The sequence below is a fragment of the Artemia sp. Qi Xiang Cuo genome, chromosome 1 (genome assembly GCF_049724085.1).
Source record: "Artemia sp. Qi Xiang Cuo chromosome 1, ASM4972408v1, whole genome shotgun sequence".
NCBI classification, from domain to species: Eukaryota; Metazoa; Arthropoda; class Branchiopoda; order Anostraca; family Artemiidae; genus Artemia; species Artemia sp. Qi Xiang Cuo.
In genome coordinates, this window is record NC_142794.1 from 75324631 (window position 1) to 75346823 (window position 22193).

Here is a 22193-nt window from a genome sequence, read left to right on the forward strand (position 1 = left end):
TTTGGATGAAAGATAGAGAAAGAGAGGAAGATATATATATATATATATATATATATATATATATATATATATATATATATATATATATATATATATATATATATATATATATATATAGCCCCCCCCCCCTTTTTTGACTTTTGACGTATATATATAGCCCCCCCCTACTTTTGACGTATAATGTGGTTTAAGAAACTATTAACCTTTATAGGAGGACTCCAATCCCAGCACAGTCGAAAAAAACAATAAGGGCAAGAGAACTCCCTCCATAAAAAATTGTTTCATCTTAGCTTCCTAGCCCCTCCCCACTAGAGTTAATTTATGGATACACCCACTTCTTTTTACTGGCTTAATGCGGCACAAAGGTGATAAGCAAAATAAACGAGCCCTGGTGACTCCTCTAAATACAAGAGCAAGACCATACATATTTATTTACGACCAGTTTACATCACTGTCTCCTAAAATGAAATAATCAATCACCTTGTACCGGCGTAGTGGAACAAGCCGAGACTTTGTATTCGAGAGTTCTCTGGTTCAATCCCGCGTGGTTCAAGGAAACGACATGGTATAAAAAACTGAATGAACAATTTTTTTCTTATACTGGGCATAATACGTATTTTATGCTTTCCCTATTCACAGACAAGATCTCAAGAGCGGATCCAGGATTTTTGTTCGGGGGGGGGGGGGGGTTACTAATTTTCGACTCGGTTTTCGGCTAATTTTACTGATTTTTACTAAGGTTTTACTAATTTTCGACTCGGTCAAAAATTTCGGGGGGGGGGGTCAAACCGGGTACCCCCCCCTGGATACGGGCTTACAAGATCTAATCCATATCATCTTTATTTCGCAGTAAATCCGTAATAGAGTTCTCTGATTCGCTGAATCAGAGCATAATGAAATTCATATCACTGGAATTAATATAGAGAGTCGAGTGTTTTGTTTAAATAAAAAAAAAAAAAAAAAATCTTAAAATAAAGTAGGGAGCAAAAACAAAACCCAAAACCAACATAAACCATTCTGCATATGAAGGGGCTGCCCTCCTCCCCAAACACCCCACTCCCCATACAAATTTTTTTGTTTAGCACTTTTAAAAAAAGAGTCTTATTTTAATTTAACGGCCCTTGTGTTTCAAAGTCGCTCTGAAAAAAAAGGGACAAACAGTCAAACTGTAGCGTAAAGCGCTAGGTATCGAGAAGGGGGTATAAAAAAAGTCACGCAAGATCAAACACTCCTCTGTTTTCCAATAATAAATCCTCTTTTGAAAAATATTTGTTTTAATTAATTACACTTCGATTTTGTTTGACCCAGTTGTAGTATTGGTTAATATAAAGAGTACTTTAGAGTGTTTTTGAGTTTTTCTATTTAAGAAATAAGAAGTTCAAACAAGCATACCTTTCTCAATACAATACTATATGTAAACAATGAACGAATTTCCTAACTTACAGCTAAAATGAATTACATTTGCATTGTCTAGCTTCCACTGAGGGTTGTGGGGAGGTTAACATCTCCTAAGACATAATTACTGAACCTTTCAACAATTTTGAACAAAATTGGTCTCTTAAAATTCCGATCGGATGTGTCTTCGGGAATGATTTGCTTGAGGGTGTCTGATTGCCCTCCAATCAAATTAGCTCCATCCGATCACCATGCCTGGGCTCCGGAGGGTTGTGTCCACCCCATAGACATTTTGTATGATTAATGGACTATAGGTAATATGATAGCTATCTCACAATTACAGTTGTATGCGTTTCGAGGAAAGAGGATGTCAGAAAGGGGGGGGGTATATATATATATATATATATATATATATATATATATATATATATATATATATATATATATATATATATATATATATATATATATATATATATATATATATATATATATATATATATAGCCAAAATATATTTGTACGTAAAAATTTAGTCAGGTGGACATAGTTTGGAGACGGGGCAGGCACAGATCCTTCTCATAAGAAAAAGTAGGAGAATTGTGTGAAATAAAATGAAAACATGGAAAAATTGTACATGGAAAACATCTAGACTTGGCATGAGGGTTCATAACCCCTGAGTGCTGAATGCCTTAAGAATAGATTTTATTTGTAAAATATTACGAACCGCGACAGATATATAAACAAGGGGTTCGACTTTAATTTTTCCCTAGTTTTTATATAGCTTACGTTATTCATTCTCCCAAATTTGCTCAGCTTTTCAATAATATTTTTCTGAATAGATTCCTGCACACCTACCTGGCCCCTCGGCTGTGATAATTTAAATTGTGACACATGCCATTTTGGTCGAAAATGAGTTATGCATATGTAGTGGGTAAACTCAGCGCGAGGAATCGAATGGTGCAGTCAGAGTTGTCCTATCCTTTACCGTTAAGAAGATAAAAAAGATACATACACAAGTTTTGACAACAGATGATTATCTTATGAAGCTAAAATAGCATTTGTCTTCTTTTTTGTCAAGGAAAAAGGAGACATTCGCCAAAAATGGATAATTTTCAATTCGCTCAGAATATTCTTGACAAAAGAGGATACCAATCATCTATAGGAAAAAGAAATAAAACTATCTACAGGAAAGAGGAATACACATCATAAAATGAATAATTTTGAATTCGCTCGGAATATTTAAATTTAATTTATACCAAAGGAAAGAGCATAAAATTTGGTTTAGAATATATTCCCTTTATCCTCATTAGTCTCATCCTTCAGAGCCTCCACAGCCAACAAACTTTTTTCTATTTTTTGGCTCTTCTGAAAAGTTACAAAAATGGCGTATGTCGCACAATTATCACAGCTGCCCAGTCTAGGCACGCACACGCAAATTTATTTTGTAGTGAGGCGCACGTTCGACAAAACGACAAAGTTAGGTTAAAAGTTGTAAAAATAGTTCGATTCAGAAAGGGGGTAGATTATAATCCATTCTCTCATTTAACTAAGAGCCTTCCTGCTTTCATCTTACACTAATATGCATTAATACAAAGAAAATATGTCATACCATAATTACATTAATATGACATTTTTTCATTCGAAATTAATACCTTTACCCAATAATAACGAGCCATTCAAAGGAATTGCTGATCAATTTCGGCTGGCTATTGACAATAGAAAACTTTTTTTTATCATATTCACTAGTTAGCGTAAAGAACAGAGGTTAATGCTTTAACAAGTAACAGGTACAAGATTTGATTTACTTTGTAAGGGCTTTGTTTTTGTATTTATCACTTGAGGGGAGTTTCCTCATTCATATTTTATGTATAATAATAGGTGATTCATAAACCCAAATAAAGATGAGAAAGAAAAGAAACCTTAAGGGATTCAACATAAAAAGTAACCAAATCTGACAAATTCCCAAACACATTCAAACAAAATTTTGAGAAAGCCATTTCGTTCAACGTAGTTCCAACTTCCAGAAATTATGTCCTTGAAGATGAAAAACCCCCACAGCCCCCGGGCAAAGGGTGTGAGTTATGTCCTGCGAGCATACAAGGATTTTACATAAACCGTTGTCGCAGAAAAGACAAAAAGGTCTCATTCACTTGGGAATTGAGAGGGCTAGTGCCCTTATTAATAGTAAAAAGCGATTGGAGGGCGAATGCCCCCCCCTTCCCTACGCGCTATTAAATATAATGTTTTATATAAAGCGTTGTCGTAAAAACTGAAAAACGGGGTTATTGGTATGGTAATCAGACGTTCTAGAGATCTTTTTAAGAGTCAAAGCGATCGGGGGGCAGCTAACTCCCCCCCCCGAAACACGTCGTATTGTCCCGAAATGCATCTAAAAGAAATTTTGATAGCCATTCTATTCAAAATAGTCTAAATATCACATAACAAGGCTTTAGGGGTTGAAAAAAAACCCAGAGATTAGGGGCAAGGGTTATAAGTTATGCCCAGGGGGTATTTTAGGTTTTTATGGAAGGGATGTTTTTATTTTTATAACTTTCAGAAATCGAAAATGTATTAATATTTTAAGGAATAAACATCAGTAGGCTATATGTATATTAAACTGACATTGCACATTATTTTTTCAGTAGTTCATGTGTTTTTTTTTCAGATTTTACGTGTTATGTGGTATGGGGGTTGAGCAGTCAGAACACCGAACGAATCACGTCAAAAAGATAGCAACTTACAGAACAGGAACAGCATACTAAGTATTTTTAAAAACTTCAAAAAGATAAATAATGATCAAAATGAAAAAATGGAATTTTTGGCGTTTCGGAGTACAGGTAGGGAAGGATTATAGGAAAGGATAGCAGGGCCAATTACCCCAACGAAATCATAACAATGAAAGAAGAGTACATAGTGTACCCAAAAACATTTATAGGTGATAGGCATAGTATGTTTTCGATTATAATTATGGTATCGTAAAACAAGACTATCACCAAAGAACCTAACTGTTTCAGGTTGGATGATTTTTTTTTCCTAGGATTTGGACATTTTGCTCTGCAAAAAAAGGATAATTTGATAGTTTTAACGTTAAAGAGTTGGCTGCTAAGGGGAAAGACAGATTACGCTACTCTTTGAGCAAAGTAGCAACGAATTACTGTTTTTGGATTCAAATTCTGATGGCTCATTGGCACATAGGCTATAAATTAAATGCTTATCCTGATTTGATGAAATATAGTTGAGACGGAAAATGACTAGAAACCAAAATTCTAAGTTCCTTTTCTTTTTTTCCCGCAATTTTATAGCGTGCCAAGACAAGTTATAGTTAAATATACGTTACCGTGAATGTCGTAACTATTTTGCAGGATGATAAATAACTTTAATCCATTTGTATTTCAGGTGTAGTTATTCAACCGAAACAAAAACTGCGCTTCTGAAATTAGAACACTGCCTCTAAAATGGACCCTGTGGATCCATAGCAATACCTCGAAGGAAGCCCAGTAGAACCATGTTCTTTTCATTCCTCCACAGTACAGAAGTAATGCATCAAAATGAAAATACTCTCACATTAATGGTGTAGTAAATCGGATGCTTCTGTTCTTTCGGTGACCCTCGAAGAAAATTTTCTGCCCTCCCCCTCCTTCAAAACGGAATATATAATGAAATCTATATCCCAGTACATTTTCGAACAAGCAAATATTTTATTTTGACAAAAAGAAAAGAGAAGATAGATAGCAAAGTATATCCAAGCCCGTCGAGCATTATATACCAAACCATCACTCCTAAGACTCAGCCCCTAAAATAATATCGAGAGTTTAAACTGTTTTTTTTTCTTTTTCAGTAAAATAGAATCCGTTTTAACGGACTCTTATTGAAAAACAGTACAGCTACCATATGACTTTGTCGTTTCTGGCGCATTGTTTGGATTGGGCAGGTGACGTTACTTCCTCACCATCTGCCACCCTTTGCGCGTGTATTTGATGCTCTCCTGTAAGCTCCAACTAAGTAGAGTGTCTTCAGTCTGTCTTTCTATCCATCTCAAACGCCGAAATCAAATAAATGAATAAATCAGAACGGTTTCGGAAGTTCACGTCTAATAAATTCTGCTTGGGAAGATTGTTTTTCTCTCTTTTCAAGTGACATTCGAAGATATCGATGCGCAAAACCTTTAATGCATTATTCTGAATTATGAAGAAATTCTCTCCATTTACTTTTAAAATCATACGCACTTCTTTTTTCTTAAAAAAAAGAAGGCTGTATTGATGTACTTAAAAGACCGTATGGTTCTATATAGGCATTGAGACGACGGTACGACCGAGACCTGAGGATAGCAGAGCTGTCACTTCGACCACAAATTGAGGTCGTCACTGCTGCAGCTCCGCTCCAAGACGTCTAGTGAGGCTTTGTAGACACCCAATGCGTCTACGCCCTATTGGTCCAAAGCATAAACAAAATAGTACGCAATAATCAATGGAACCAGATTTGTTTCCAACACATGTTCCATTGGTTCCAAAACATTAATTGAAGTGTCTTTATGGTTGGAAGAAAATTAAAAGATCAACATAAAAAAGATAAATTTGCACTAGGATCAAAGTAAAAACATCATACTTCAAGCATTTATTGTCCTTGATAAGCTCCCCGAGGTCTTCCCAACTCAAATTTTAAAACCTACTGGATTTTCCCTTCTTAATTCAACCCCCCCCCCCAATATTACCTAAAATTTTCGAGTTCACCATTCCTGAGATATTTCAGACACGCCTTTTTGATCATGTGGATGCACATGCGTCTCTTGATATAGTCGAAACATCTTCTTCAACATTCCGTAAAGTTTCAACTTAAAATACTTAATCACATTATATGTTGATAATCACCATTCAGGATTAACAAATCGCTATTCAGGATAATTGTTTATTCAAGAGGGATAGTGGTGTCACATTTACACCCTCCCCCCCCCAGAGATTTCGTAATATAAATACAGTTTTTTTTTAGTATTTTGACTAAAAATGCCTCTTTCGATACCTTGGTTTTGATAAAGTTGAACAAAAACAACAAATTAATAGCCACCCCCCAAGATTTTGATCTTGGGGGGTTTGAAGTTTCAACTTAAAATACTTAATCACATTATATGTTGATAATCACCATTCAGGATTAACAAATCGCTATTCAGGATAATTGTTTATATGCCGGAAATAAATTTTTGGTGTCAAGCCTAAAATTAAGGTGTGAAACGCGCAGAGGAAATCAGGCTTGGAAACAATTTTAGAAAATCAAAAACAGTCAGATTCTGTGCAATTTTGTTTTAAACAAAAAAAAAAGTGTTTTTTTTTTTCGATTTTAAAAAACCTAATCACACTAGATGTTGATAATTACCATTCAGGATAATTGTTCAATTTCAGGAAATAAATTGTTACTGACATTACGGTGTGAAATGTACCTAGGAAAAAGGGCTTGACAACAATTTTAAATGAGATGCAATTTTGTTCTATACAATAAAAGCGTTTTTGTTTGATTTTAAAACACCCAATCACACTAGATGCTGATAATTACTATACAGGATCAACAAATTACCATTCTGGATAATTTTTCTAAATTCAGGAAATAAATTGTCACTGTCAAGCCTACTAATATGGTGTGAAATGTTCCTATGAAATCGGGCTTGAAAAGAATTTAAAACAATGAAAAACAATCCGACTTTGTACAAAATCGTTTTAAACAATAACAGTGTTTTTATTTGATTTTTAAAACACCTAATCGCGTTAGATGTTGACAAATACCACTCAGGATCAATAAAATTTATATGACTGCACTTAAAGTTTCATAAAAAAGGACATTGAGTATTATTAGAAGAAATTTTTAATTATAAATAGATTTCTAATTCAGTTTTATAAATGCTCAGTTTCAGTTTTGAAAAATCATCCTCGGTTAGCCTACTTTGCTTTTTTCCTTCAGCCTGTATTTTATTTTCTCGTCTGGCCTTTTTTCTCTTTAAAGATATTTGTGTAGCTTAGTGTTACTTTTAATTCATTCTTGATTAAACTGACACATTGGACTCTTCTATCCGTTGGCTCGGGTTTTGATTTTTTACTATAATCGCCCTAGGGTGGCCTGCTCTGTTTTTCCCCACTTATACTATTGTTTTCTGGTCCAATCTTTCCTTATGTCTGAAGATTATGTTGTTTCTTGACGTTGCTTTCGATTTATTTTTGCGTTAAGGTGACTGATCAGGGTCGTAGTTTTGTTTTATCAATAAATCGTTCATGCTAAACAAGAGTTCAAGCTTGATTCAGTCATCCAAACCAGATATTTGAAAAAGAAAATGGACATTTACAAAGCAAATAAAGTACTAGGCAAAAACTGAATGCTTAAAAGAAAGAATACCTTAAAAGTTAATGATAATTAATTCTTCGATAAAACAGTTTATTGTTTCTGACCACTAAGCAAAATCTGGAATCACACGAATATTATAACAATCAAACTCAATCATGTTTCGCTTCAATTTTTTTCTTCGCTTTATCTCTTAAACTGACTATGCTAACCGTTAATTCTTTATTTGCAACAAGTTTGGTCTCCATAAATTGTTTCGGGCTTGGAGTCTAAAGGGATGCACTAGGCAAAAACTGAACGCTTAAAAGAAAGAATACCTTAAAAGTTAGTGATAATTAATTCTTCGATAAAACAGTTTATTGTTTCTGACCGCTAAGCAAAATCTGGAATCACACGAATATTATAACAATCAAACTCAATCATGTTTCGCTTCAAATTTTTTCTTCGCTTTATCTCTTAAACTGACTATGCTAACCGTTAATTCTTTATTTGCAGCAAGTTTGGTCTCCATAAATTGTTTCGGGCTTGGAGTCTCAGGGGCCGCACTTTTGACACTATCTTGAGAAACACTTGTATGTAATAGCTGCGTTTGTCTTCTTTGCTGCAAAAGAGAGGGGTTAGGGATTTCACGAACGCTCGAGTTCAAACCCATTCTTGGATTTTGCATTGATGGAGCTCGTGTTTGTTGCGATTGAACCAAGTGCCGAAAATTCATGCTCAACGAATCATTACTTGATATGTTAGAATGAGCTTTCGATTTGGTCATATTTGATATGTGACCAGAGGGTGAACTAGACGAAATACGAGAAGTTTCTTGTGTGACTGCAGTAGGCGATCTATGGCTTTGTAACTGAGCGAGAGCGTTCCATGTCAGCATGTTTCTTACCCTTTCAAATTCAGCAGGATTTGTCAAGGGTGAGTTTGCAGGAATTGATTGTTTAGCAGCAGAAGCTGCGTACATAGCAGCTTGCCACTGGTGCATATGTTGCCTTTGAACAAGTGCCATTGACTGAAGCATTTGATTTTGAACTGTGTTTGGATGATGCGAATTCGAATTGTTATATGGTTGTATTCGACTATTACCAAATTGGGACAAAACGGGGTTTTCAGGTTGATAAGGTTCTTTCTGTATTTTTGTGATTGCAGATGATTCTAGAGTAGATCCTTTCTCTGTTATAGTAACAGCAGGTACTTTCGAAGGAGTAGTCGCTACTGGAGGGGACGGAGACCTTTTTTTATGAGAGTTACTAGCACTAAGACTTCCAGAACAAAGATTCCAAATTGACCTTGGTGTTTTATCTGACAAGTCAAGAACTGGAGTAGATAATTGAGATAATGAACCACTTTGTTTCAGAAGAAGCTTCCCAGATTCATCGCCTTTGAGATCTTCGAATGGTTTGATTTCTGTCTTTTTGCAACCACTTGTAGTTTGTATACTGCGTGAAATAAGCGGTGTTGATATTTCAGATATTGCAATCAGATTTGGCATTAGTTTTATAATTCCACCGCTAGAGGCTTTTCTTTTCTTTGAAGGTGGCTCATCTTCAGACTTGTCAGGTTTAAAATCCAAGCCATTTCTTATCTTCTCTCCACTCTCAGATGACGTTGTAATAACACCCTGGTTAACAGATAGGGCTGAATGGTCTTTAGTAGTTCCATCATCAAGTTGTGCTGCTCCAGTTCCAATAACCTGTTCTTTATCAGACAACTGTATGGAAGAAGACTCTTTCAAAATTACTGTTTCTTTAATTTCAGTCAAGGCCGTGTCAGAGTTTATTTCTACTCTTTTCGGCTCATTTCCCTCCTTTACCTCGGAACGACTTGTTGAAATACTTTGATTAATTTTGCCAGTTCCAATTGATGTTTTTTTAGCCACAGAAATTCCTTTTTCTACATTTCTGAAAATATTTATCTTGTCTCCTTTTCCAATTATATTTGACAGTGTTTTATTGGAATTCAACAAGTTACCCGAATCAATTTCATTATGCTTTAAATTATTTTCCCCTTCTTTCTTCAAACTAACACTTTTTTTCTTTGTTCTAATTGGAGATTTTGTTGGTGATTTGGGATCGATTCGTGAAATTGGAGGTAAGGACAAGCTATCAGGCCGCAGAGGGGTTAGGTCATGGTTTGCTTCGTGCAAATGAGAATTTTCGTCCTTTTTTAATTTCACGCTTGACTTTTTTACAGGGACTGAGGTCAAATTCTTATGATTCGGACATTTTTCAGATGACGATGTCTCGGGCTTATTTCCTACGCCATTGTTAAATGAATAAGAGATATCATTTGTTCCCAATTCAGAATGTCCATCATATTTTTCTGATTTCACTTTTGCGACCAATTTAAGCCTTTCACTTTGACTAGTTTCCTTTAGACGTTTCTTCTTGTACATGATATTCACATCTGTCTTCGGCATTGTGTTACAAGTTTCCAGCACAAGTCGTTTGATGCCACGCCTCTCATTTAGATTAGCATCAGAGGAGGACATTTTAACAAGCATTTTATCACTGATTTCAGCACTTTTTTCTCCAGTCGCTTCGACGGCTTTATCCTCTTGACGTTCCACTTTCATTGGAGAGGGCTCTGGAATTTCGTAACATTTGATTTGATAAATCCGATAAAAAAGTCGCAATGGCTCCTCCTGAAAGAGTAAAATAATCTTATAAACATTTGTAAACTAGCTATAACAAAGATTAGCACAAACTCTTTTTTTTTACATCAGGAACATACTGAATGCATCACGAGAACCTTGATAGAATAGCTTCAGGTACTCATTGTATAGCACATCGGATCTGTTTTCAGAGCTGAGAGTTACGGGTATTAGCCAATTATATACATAGATGCTAGAGTGAGAAAACTCCTTTATTGTTTTACTCCCATAGTAACAGCTCTGTGGTGTTAAGCCAAATGAGTATTTTGTCCTAGTCTTTGGAAAGGCCTAAAGTGTTAAGTTATTTCATCAAACTTAGACAGTTATTCATCGTAAGTCATTAGAAACAAACAGGCCAAGATAAGAGCGACCAGATACTAAGGAATCATCGCTTTTGTGGTTTTTTATTTGAAACTTCCAAACTCCTAAAACAGTTCCAAAATAACATTTTCAAACCTGTTCCCAAAGGGAGGATCGGGAGGAAATTGTACATTAAATCATATTTTGATCCTCCTGATCCACATTGCCCAGCTGACTCTCTCTTTGAGAACAGCTTAGCAAACGGTTTAGGCCAAGATCTCACAATTGCGAAAATTTCAATTACAACCTTTAAGTTTGGCGGCAGTGAAATATTAATGCCCACATTTCATTATGTTGAATGTGGGTTTTATCGTAATTTTTTACTATGTTTGTTCGTTTTTCTTTTCTACTTTGAACTCCACTATTTACAGCGACAGTATAAATAAATAACAATTATTAGGAAGTTTCTATTTTTAAGCCAAAAATAGCATCATTTTTCTTAAGCAACCGAATCACAATAAATTTGAGCAAGCTATATGTTTTTTGTAAGGATTAAATGAAAACAATCTTTTTAAATTTCAATTATGAACGATTATAGCTCAATAAAGAAAAAAGTTACGCTGCTTTAGATGAGACTTAAGCAGGGGCTTCAATTCACGGGAATATAGAAGGGGGAATTTTTTTTTAATGAAGACACATTAAAAAATTAAATCAAGTGGGATAAATCTGTGTTTTCAATTTCTTAATGAAATATGTATAAAGAGCATTCCCAGAAACAACAAGGACCATAAAATATAGGGGATCAGTTGCTACCCCTCTCCTCCCGACTGAAACTCCTGGACTAGCGTCTTCACAAACGCCTACTAACCATGACAAAGCTCAAAGTAGCACTTGCGGACCCCACCCCGGGGAAATTTCCGGCCGGCACCCATTACTGTAACTCAATCTAAGAAAAGGACATAAAACTGATTAAAAAAGACTTGAGAAATGGTAAGCATCAAAAGTTGTGTTAGCTCCCTTTTGGAAGACATCTCAAGAGTTAAGGGGTTAATACGAGGCTCAAGGGTCACTGCTTAAAGTGGACGCACGTTACACAAAATACGTTTATCACAATAATTTTGCTTTTTGCAGAAGTTACCATCACTTGTATTCTTGTGCTTCTGACCAAGTTTTTAAAAGAAGCCATGGCAGCTTCACACTGAGCGCATAAATAGTTCTAATTGTCTCGCGTAATTCACCGGGGTTGTTAAATTTCTTCGTATTCATATTTAAATCTAAATACAAAAGACTGTGGTACAAAAGGAGAAGATGTAACTATATTTTCGATGGAAGTGGGCTTAAAGTCTAGCTCTTTTGGACATTGTAAGGATACACTAGAAAAGCCTACGTCAGCTCTGTCTCTGGTAGTTTTGTATTGTGTATAGTCTTTTTTGTCAACATGATTGTTACAACACATATATCGTTTTGTATTGGTTTAAAAAAGGTCGTAAGATGCGTACAAGTTAAAGCTTTACATACGAGTAAAATATAGGAAACTTAACACCTGCAGGCATACAAAAGAATAGAGGTGAGCCTACAAAAATTAGTTTTTCTGTTTTTTTACAAAGTGAAAGACATAAGGTTACTAAAACGTTCGTAAAAAAAAACGAGAGAAGCCAAATGTTATTCTATTTATTCCCTGGTAGGGATCAAGATTTTGTGAAAAGCAAAACATTGTGTGATTAAACAAAAAATGTTGCTTTTTCTGATAAGATAAAATTGGCATGTCACCAATGAGCTTTACCGAAAAAAGTTCATAAAAGGCATTTCCTTTTCTGAAAATGCCTTTTCCAGCAAAGGCATTTTCTGTGAAAATTAAGCCGTAGCTGTCGTTTAAAGCCGTAAATAATCCAACAACTTTATGAATAAAGAAGTTTCACTGATCAGAGGCAACGCTATAGCTTTGCCTATAGTAAAGGCCATACGGCTCCAATGTTTTATTATTTATTTATTTTTTTTCCCAGAGGCACTTCATGTGGAAGGGGTCGACGTATAAACTTCAAAGGGGGCTCATTTGATTTGAAATCGAGACCTCTATAGCCCTTTTTAAGGGTCAAAAGTGATTGGAAAGCAACGAAACACCCCTTCCACGCCCACCATTTCCCCAAACACATCCAATCAAAATTATGAGATAGCCATTTTCTTTTACGTAGTTGATTCCCAGATAAAAATTTTGTTTTTGAGGAGAATACTCCCCCCCACAGCGCTTAGGGCAAGGTTTGTAAGTTATGCCCTGGGGGCATATAAGCTTTTTATAGAAAGCTGTGTCGTAAAAACTTCAAAAAGGGCTCATTCGATTGACAATCCAAAGGGATAGTGCCCTTTTTAATATTCGAAAGTGATTGGAGGGCAACTAACCCCCTTCTAACGCCCACCTTTTCCCCAAACACATCCAATCAAAATTTTGAGATAGCCATTTTGTTCAACGTAGTTGAAAATTCTGGAAATTAGGTCTCTGAGGATGACAACCTCCCCCGCCCCACAGCCCTCAGGGAAAGGGTTTTAAGCTATGCCCTGGGGGCATATAAGGTTTTTTATAGGAAGCGTTGTCGTAGAAACTTTAAAAAGGCTCATTAGATTGTAAATTGAACTGGCTAGTGCCCTTTGTAATAGTCGAAAGTGATTGGAAGGCAACTCGGCTGCCGTAAATAAAAGGCAATATCTGACATAAACTCAATTTTACAGGAGAACGAAAAAAAAAAAAAAAAGTTTGACGCCTTAGAAAACATGATAGGAGGTGCCTGTTTTGCAAAAAAATACATCAAATCTAGGTTTCAGAGCAAGACAAATTTGTTTGTTAATGGAAAACTACAAATTTCGTTTTCATTCTCGAGATGAATGCAAATATCGCATTTTAACCTACTTTTGCGTCAACAAAAGGTGGTCTCTGCAAGAGCGCAACAGTAAAATTCCATAATAAAAACGAGATTACTGTTGTACAAAACGACTTTAAATCGAAGCGAAACGCAGTTTCCAATGAGTGCATTTACTTGCCAGCAATATCAGCTATGTCATGATGTAGAATAACCTTGTTTTCAGGCTGTAGTTGGTCTTGGTCTTCGATGGTTTCTGCTGCGGGAAAAAGAGCATCTCAGAGGACTATGTCAAGAATAAGTCAAAGTACGGCACAAGCGTTTCCAAAACATTTAATTCGTTTATTTTATAAAGGTAGCAAACATGATATTCATTTATGTTATAAAAAAAAGAAAAAAAGTCTACGTGTTTTTAGTCGTCTTCTGGTTCACAGCCCTCGAATTCGTCAACCATGTCTTGCACGTTGGCTGTATGAATGTTCTTTCAGAAAGACCTTTTCCGTGTGTCTGCAATGTGGGGTACAAGTTTCATCAGGATGTTTTTTTTTTCTATTGAAATCCCCCTTGGGACCGACAGCTTCTTAGGCAAACCTTTGCCTAAAGCACTTTTGGCTTTCACTGTCAGAAAATCTACAGCTTTCAGTTCGTCGTCAAAATCATATTGATAATATAGTTTCGAATCTTTCTTTATGAAACTTGCCTGTACGATCTCTCTAAGTTGAATATCAACTGACTTTTTCCTAGACTTCTCATTCTTCCATTTGTAGATATCGCTTATTTGGAGCTCTTTAACTCTGGTATTTTGTCTGGAATCCTGCAAAACCTTTTTCAACTCGGGAAAGTCCTCAACAACCTGCTTCGCGCGGATTTTCTTCTCTATCACTCCATGCAAGCTGTCAGCTGCCATGTGTGTGTGTCCCTTTGTCAGGAACTTGATGGAGATCTTCTCTGGACCCCATGCTTCGTTTACAATGAGCACAAACATGGAAAAGATTATCCAGTTCTTGTTGTGTGACGAGCAGTTATCGGCCCAGAACATAAATTCTTTTGTATCCCGTAACTCATCCACAAGACCAAAAAAAGCAGAGGCGACAGCATCCCCGGTTCTACCATATGTTGCTTCGTGCCATACTACTCAGTATGCCACTTCTGGTGATGAGCCGGTGCGAGCACTAGAAACCGGTGGAACAAAAGTTTCATTGAAACACATTAGCCTGCTTGTGAAATGCGATTCTTCAACTGATGGCTGTATGGGAAGAATTAGGACTTTTTGCATATCAACTATAAACACTGCCTTCTCCTTACCGTGTGGGTGCTCAGGATCTTTGTCAAGTTCTAGACAAAGGCAGACAAAGCTAGGGGATGCCTAGCTTTTTCTGCCTGGTTTAAATGCTCCTGTTGCTTCTCCCTTTCTTCGTCTGACACACCTTGCCTGGATTCCTTTATTTTGAACAAGTCACAGATTTCACATATATCTGACCTTTGCATCTTGTTTGATATGTTCATTTCTTGCAAAACTCGAAGGTAAGAACTCTGACTACAACGCTGCTCGGGAAACTTTTCTTGAAAGTCAGCAAACATAGCTTCGAACGTAATATTTCTTGGGATATATCTCACATACGGACGGTTATACCTCCTGTAGTGGGGCTGACACGGCTTGAACGATTCTATATGCATACGTATAGCTTCGCTGTCCACAACCACCTTTCTAGCGCCTCCTCTTTTTTCTGAAGGAGAAAATCCAACGCCCTCGGTTTTTAGCTTTCTCAATATTACCTCGATGACTTTCGGACTGGTGTAACCCAAAGTTGAAAGAAACGTCTTTTGGCACACTACCAACGTGAGTTCTCCAGCAGCAACAGGTAGGCGATACACGAAACTGTAGTCTCTACATTTTATACGTTTCGAGTATTTTAAGGTGATCCTTTTTTTGCGTGTCACTAACAAAAACGACTTAATGTATGCAATTCTTTATCCCTGGCTTAATTCTTGGAACTTGTCGTAGATCTCTCTTCTGATCAATTGCAAGTTCTTTGCACTTTTTGTTACACTCTTCGGGGTTGCACCCATTCTCTATGAATGGAGGTTTTTGCTTTTTCTTTTCAATCTGCTTTCTCCTTTTTTCTAAGACTTTTGTCTTCTTTTTTTGTCACAAAAGCAGGTTCTTTAACATCTAGTATTTCTTGTCGTTCAACACTGGCGATAGAGACTTCACTCACAGGTAGTAATGAGATAAGCTCGCCTTGTACATCAGTACTTTGTATTGCTGCTCTTCGAACACTAGCACCTGTAGAATCAGAATCTTCTGATTCTCCATCTGGCTGATACTCACTTGCTGAGTTGGTCTCCGAGTCGTCTGAATCAAGTAAATTTTGATGTAGGCTTTGTCTGGTATCTTTGTTATTAGCTGCATGACGGTTAGATTGAGTGGACAAGTCTAAAACTACTTCACCGTCTCTGCCACTAAACTCACTCATATCCGCATACATATCTTCTGTAGCGGTCTCATTGTTTTCCGCACGCATTTCTGTCCCCATGTCATAGTTTACTCCAATGTTCTCAGTCTCAATTTTTTCCAGCCAGTATTTGATAAACTGTATGCTCTCTAATTCAGATGGAGCATCTGTTTGGTCTACTGAAACTTTTTGTGGTGATGGATGGCTTGAGATTATTCCACTGATGGGCATTTCTTTTGGTGTCACTGTTTCTTTGGGAACATTTCTGATGATTCTTTGTTTTTGGGACACAACAACAGGAGCTGCTTCCCTGTTATCCGCATGTATATCTGCTGTCGCCATTTTACTGCTGTAAGCGTGCATCTTTGTTGCCATCTCATTGTTTATGTCTGTTTCGAGCTAATTTGTGCATTGTTTTGAGCTGTTTCCCTGAAAAAAAAGACAATGTTATCAGCAGAAAATACAAAGAATAAACAGTGTAAAGCAGAGGGGTCCCGAAACTTTTAGGACCATGGGTTGGATTTCGGAAGGGAAGGGATTGCATACCGGATTAACACCTAGTCGAGCAACCATCAGCCAGATCTCAGTACAGCCATGAAACCGTGAGAGCTTTTGAAGGTACGAATTATAAAAACGGTGGATTCGAATGGCTTTCCCGACTGAAGGCTAGTTTTGTCTGGTTTCTAATGATTCAATTATTTGACCCGGACGGATACAATGTCAGATTTTATTTGAGAGCGCAGAGTTCTGACAGGAGATCTGCAGACATGCATTGATTGCTTCTAGTCTGGACACGGATTGGCAGTGTAAAAAAAATGTAACGCAACGTTTACATGTAAAATATGATTTTTTACATCAGTGAAAAAAACATTTTTTACATTCAATTTTTACATGTAAAGTAGATACCTCAGTCATAAATATTTTCGAGGCCAAAACTGGATAAAACGCTTTGTTTATTTGTTAAATTTTAACACGTACAAGAAAAAAAAAAATCCGTTTAAAGTGCCAACCCTGACTGCGGACATGATCAGGACATACATCCCTGGAGTACCCCAAAATAGTGGGTACTCTACCCCATAAACAGCTAGTGGTCCTGACTGGGAAAGATCCTGTTTTCGTCAGATTTTAACAGAGTTCAGGTTCTTCTTAAATGGCCTCAAAATATATGGTAGCCTACACTGCTGAAGAAAAAAAAGAAACAAAACATTTGCCAAACAAGCAATAATGTGGTCTGACAACAGCAAACCATCTGCAAAATGAACCCCCAGAACAGCTATGACGAAAACCCTGCATCAGAATTGCAAACTAGAAACTTAAATTGACTTATCCTACTAGCTGATTCCCTTGCTGGGGTTAAATCTCTGCAAATTTCAAAAGAATTTCTTTTACAGGTACACAGTCCTAACAAGCCAATTACCCTTACCGTTCTCTCGCCATCTTAAGGGCCTCTTTCAACAAGAAATTTCCATGGCTCATGATTCTGCATCATGACTCGTTTTTGACTCGACCAATCGATAGAGCGGAGTGTGTTTACTTGGCATACGCAAAAATCTCAATTTCGCTCGTCATGTCAGATATCGCCTTTTGATTGACGGCAGCCGAACTGACACCCCTTCCAAGCCCATCATTTCCCCAAACACATTCAATCAAAATTTTGAGATAGCCATTTTGTTCAACGTAGTTGAAAGTTCTGGAAATTACATATTTGAGCATGACACTCCCCCTAAAGTCTCAGGTTATAAGTTATGCCCTGGGGGCACATATGGTTCTTATGGAAGGAAAGCTCGTATAAACTTCAGAGACGGCTCATTTGATTGGAAATTGAAAGTTTTAGTTCACTTAAAGCGTCAAAAGATATCGGAGGGTAACCAGCCCACCCCTCACGCCTTTTTTTCCCAAATGCATCCGATAAAAATTTTGAAATAGCCATTTTGTTAAAAATAGTTCAAAGATCATATAACAAAACTCCGGTGTCAACACAAACCCCAGGGCCCGGGGGCAGGCGTTGTAAGGTATACCTTGGGGGCATATATGGTTCTTATGGAAGGTATCCTCCTATAAACTTCAAAGAGGGTTCATTTGATTGGAAATTGAAAGTTCTAGCTCACTTTTTAAGAGTCAAAAGAGATTGGAGGGCCCCAAGCCTCCCCCCCCCCTCCACACCCTTTTTTTCTCAAACCCATCTGATAAGAACTTTCAGATAGTCATTCTTTTAAAAAATAGCTCAAAGACCATACAAAAAAAACTCCAGGGTCGACACAGCCCTCAAGGGCCCGAGGGCAGGTGTTGTAAGTTATGACCTGGGGAAATATATAATTTTTGTGGAAGGGATTCTCGTAAAAACTTCAGAGAGGGCTCATTTTATTGGAAATTGAAAGTTCTAGTTCATTTTCTGAGAGTCAAACGAGGTTCAAGCCCCCTCCCATACCGCTTTTTTCCCGAATGCATCCGATAAACATTTTGAGATAACGATTAAGTTAAAAATTATTCAAACATCAGATAATAAAAACTCCGAGTTTGACACAAACCCATATTTTCACTTTGATATTGTTACTTTCATACCAGTTTTGATATTTTGATGAAAATTTGTTTTTTTTTAAGTTTGATTTTGAAATAAAGACATTTTTAAAAACTTAAAACTTTTTGCAATCAACCACGAACAAAAATTAATTAAAAAAACTTTCAAAAAAATATGTTTTTCAAAGAAATGTACTGGACTTTTAAAAATTATGCTATTGATATACAAAAAACTGCTAAAATTAAAAAAAAACACGACCAGAAATCACTATCAAAGAATAAATTAAATCAAAAACAAGAATAAATTAAATAAACAATCATAGTAAAAAACATACAACAAGTAATAATATAAATGAATAAATAGATCTTAAAGCGAGTAATGCCTAGATTGAATATGAAAATCAAGCTTAAAACAAAAAAAAAATTTTGCTGTTGAAGTATAACTGAAACTTAAAACGAATAGAAATTAAATAAACAATCAATGCAAACAAACATAAAATAGATACTAATTTAAATGAATAAATGGATCTTAAAACGAGTGAAACTTAAATTGAATATATAAATCAAGCTTGAAACGAACAAAAATGACTACACACAAGAGTTTGGGTATTGCCTCCTTCCCTCACTGTAAAAATCTAAAACCTACTGCGTCATTGGTGTTTTACTGAAAACTATATGCGTCTTGAACAGTCTTGGAAAGTATAAACAACATCAAATTGAATATTTGGTTTACAATGATATTAATTGTTGAAAGATCCATCAGTTCAAGACTTTATTTCACTGTAATTTTATTTCTTTTTTCAATGCTGTAGAAACGGGAAAAGAAAATATTTGTAATATAATTCGTTTTCAGTGAAGCATCAATAACGAAATACGCTTTTGGTTCTCACTCACAGTCAAGGAAGAAGAAAGTATCCAAATTCTTGTTTATAGTGAAACTACACTCGTCTAGAACAACTTTAGAAAGAACTAATAAATTAAATTGAATATTTGATTGATAATGACATTAATCTACGAAAGCTCATCAGTCCCTACTGCTACTGTAATTATGATGTTTATTCTCAATATTATGTACAAAAGGAGTAATTTGTAATAAAATTGGTGTTCAGTAAATCTGATTCTTTTGATGTATCTATTGATATCAATATTCCGTTTTCTAGAGTTTCGGTTACTATTGAGCCGGGTCACTCCTTACTTACAGTTCGTTACCACGACCTTTTTGACAACAAAGAAAATATGTTGGCTTGAAAACAAGATAAGTGGCTTGAATTACGATGTTCTGCATCGACGACATCTTTTTTTCCCATTTTTTTTTTTACGCAACTAGCGGGGCACTTCAAAATCCCACAGCTGTTTAATGGCTCATTTAAAAGGAAATTGAAGTATTTAAAAACCTTTCGTAATTAATAAAAATTATTTTTAAAAATTTAATTAATTTTTTACGAGAAACTGTATTTTCTATAACACTTTAGTAGAAAATGCTATCAACATCTTCTTGCATACGAAGATCAAAATAGCAATTTTAACCTTATAAAAAATATGTAGATTTAGCTGCATAAAATGCAGTAACTTATTTAGGGTTTAAGAAAAAATATGATTTGTCAACAGAAACTAGAATAATTTCTTAAAATTTTAAATAAAATAATTTTATTTTATCTGTCAGTTCGAAGTTACAGTTATCTCCTGGTCCCAGTAAAGGACGAACCACGCCCCATAGTAGCCAAAGATTTAAAACATGTTTAAAGAATATCTTCCAGAAGGCACAACAAAACAAAGTCCTGTCTGACGAGGAAAGGTATCATTCTCTTTACCCGTAAATTTAAGTCTGTGAAAGAATGAGTGCTCTTTCGTGGTTGGAAGTGGAACACAAAATTTGGCTAGAAATGTCCGAGTCGTCATAGAGAAAAAATGTACACAAAATTCTGTAACAGTAAATAAAACTGTCAAGTTATTTCGAAGAGCAATGACTTCTCTAAACGTACCCAGGAGCTTGAAGATTTAATCTTTTTTCAACACTAAATAGGGCTCAAGTTGTGAATTTGCAAAAACAGATTTCTTTGATATTACTGGAGAGGGTGGAGCAGATCCTAAACAACGCATTCTCACAGCCACCAAAATGTTCAAATTAGAAGATGAATATAATGATTAGATTCTCTATGTATGTCTATTTCTGTAAAGTTAAAACAAAACGAAAATACGGATAAAAAGACATAGGTACTTACGCATTATATGGGCCTTTACAAGGAAGCAAGTCACGGAAAACCCGCCAGACGGGTTAATTCAAGACACCGCTATAGCATAATGCAATGCAAAGCGTGATTTTCATTGCGTTTACGATATTTAAACTGTTGTTTTTTGGGGTTCAGGGGGGGGAGGTACATAGGCTAGGTTACGTATTTAATATATGCTATGCTTTACCCCCCCCCCTAATTTGCAAATATATTGCCCAAATTTGTTTATAAACTATTATATATTCATCCTATTTTATTTCATTATCATTAACCAAACTTGACTTTTTAGAAAGGCTCATATAATGCGTAAGTACCCATATATAATATTTAAATAGGGCAGTGGACAAATCACCAAAAAGCTCTTTTCTAATAATAAAAAGTCGGGACTTTCAGTGCTGTTTATAACCCATGGGTGGCGTATTTGAAACTTTCGATCAGTAGATGACGCCAAAAGGAGCCAAAAGGTTCTTTGTCGTATGTACAACACGTTGAATTCTCCAGTTGTTGTTTTCCTCTCTAGGTACTACCCACTTGTTTTAAAAAAAAAGTAATTCTAGTAACATGCCCTACGTGTGGCATATTATATACTGTAAGTAATTGTTCCGTTTACCACGATGGTACCGAGACAGTAAATTAGGGGATAGGTTTAACCTTATTGACGTACCATTTCAAAAGTGGTCTTAATGAAGCTCTATACATGAGAATTTTTCAATTTCACTTCTGAATTTGACTTACTTTTGGATCTTTTTTCCTTCCTGAAGCAGGTTAAATGACCTTTTTTTGCATAGATAAAGCATTTGCAGTCCGAATTGTTGTTTTGCTTTTAGCGGAAAAATAGACAAAAACAAACAAATAAACTCCTGATTTAGACATGCTATGTGCGAATCTTAGAAAGATTGCTTAACTTAAGCTACGGTTCCACCATCGCCTTATCAGTCCTTTTTTTTATATAGAATTTTTTTTAGAGTTGTATTAGAAGATGTTCATTTTTTTACGTATACCTATAATTTCGTTTCCGGTGTTTTTTATTCAACTACTCCATGAGAGTCATATATTTCGGTGTAATGTGGGTTCTAAATAAATCATCATTATTATTGACAACACGGGAGGGGAGTTTTTGGAAAGGAAGGGGGTTTTTGGACCCATGTGACTCTCCTCTTAGCGCAAATAAGCAAGATTTAAATGATTCCTCAATCAATTTTCTTATATTCCCCCCCCCCCAAATATCCTATTTTTTGTTTATTTCAAACTTGCCACTCACCCCTCCCCCCCCCCAAATATCACATCCTTTGGAGACGGATTCCTGCGTGAATGCCAATTTTTAGCTACTTAAAAAAAAAAAATACTATTCTTCCAGTAAAATTCAATCGCTACAGACATGCCTTATTTTTGTAATTTTTACCAATTTCATGGCAGAATTCAAACAGATCAAGACGCACAAAGTTCAAACAGAGACCGAGACAGGCAAAC

The 22193-nt window shown here is 35.9% G+C and overlaps 1 protein-coding gene across 1 annotated transcript in view; it reads right to left on the reverse strand.

Moving 5' to 3' along the window:
- Nucleotides 1-7984: 7984 nt before the first annotated feature.
- The window catches only part of LOC148956731 (uncharacterized), a 104167-nt gene continuing 89958 nt past the window's right edge, over nt 7985-22193 (reverse strand). The window contains exon 9 of the mRNA XM_089087045.1: nt 7985-10358. Within this exon, the coding sequence (XP_088943171.1) occupies nt 8133-10358 (2226 nt within the window). The 3' untranslated portion in view covers nt 7985-8132. The remainder of the gene's footprint in view (nt 10359-22193) is intronic.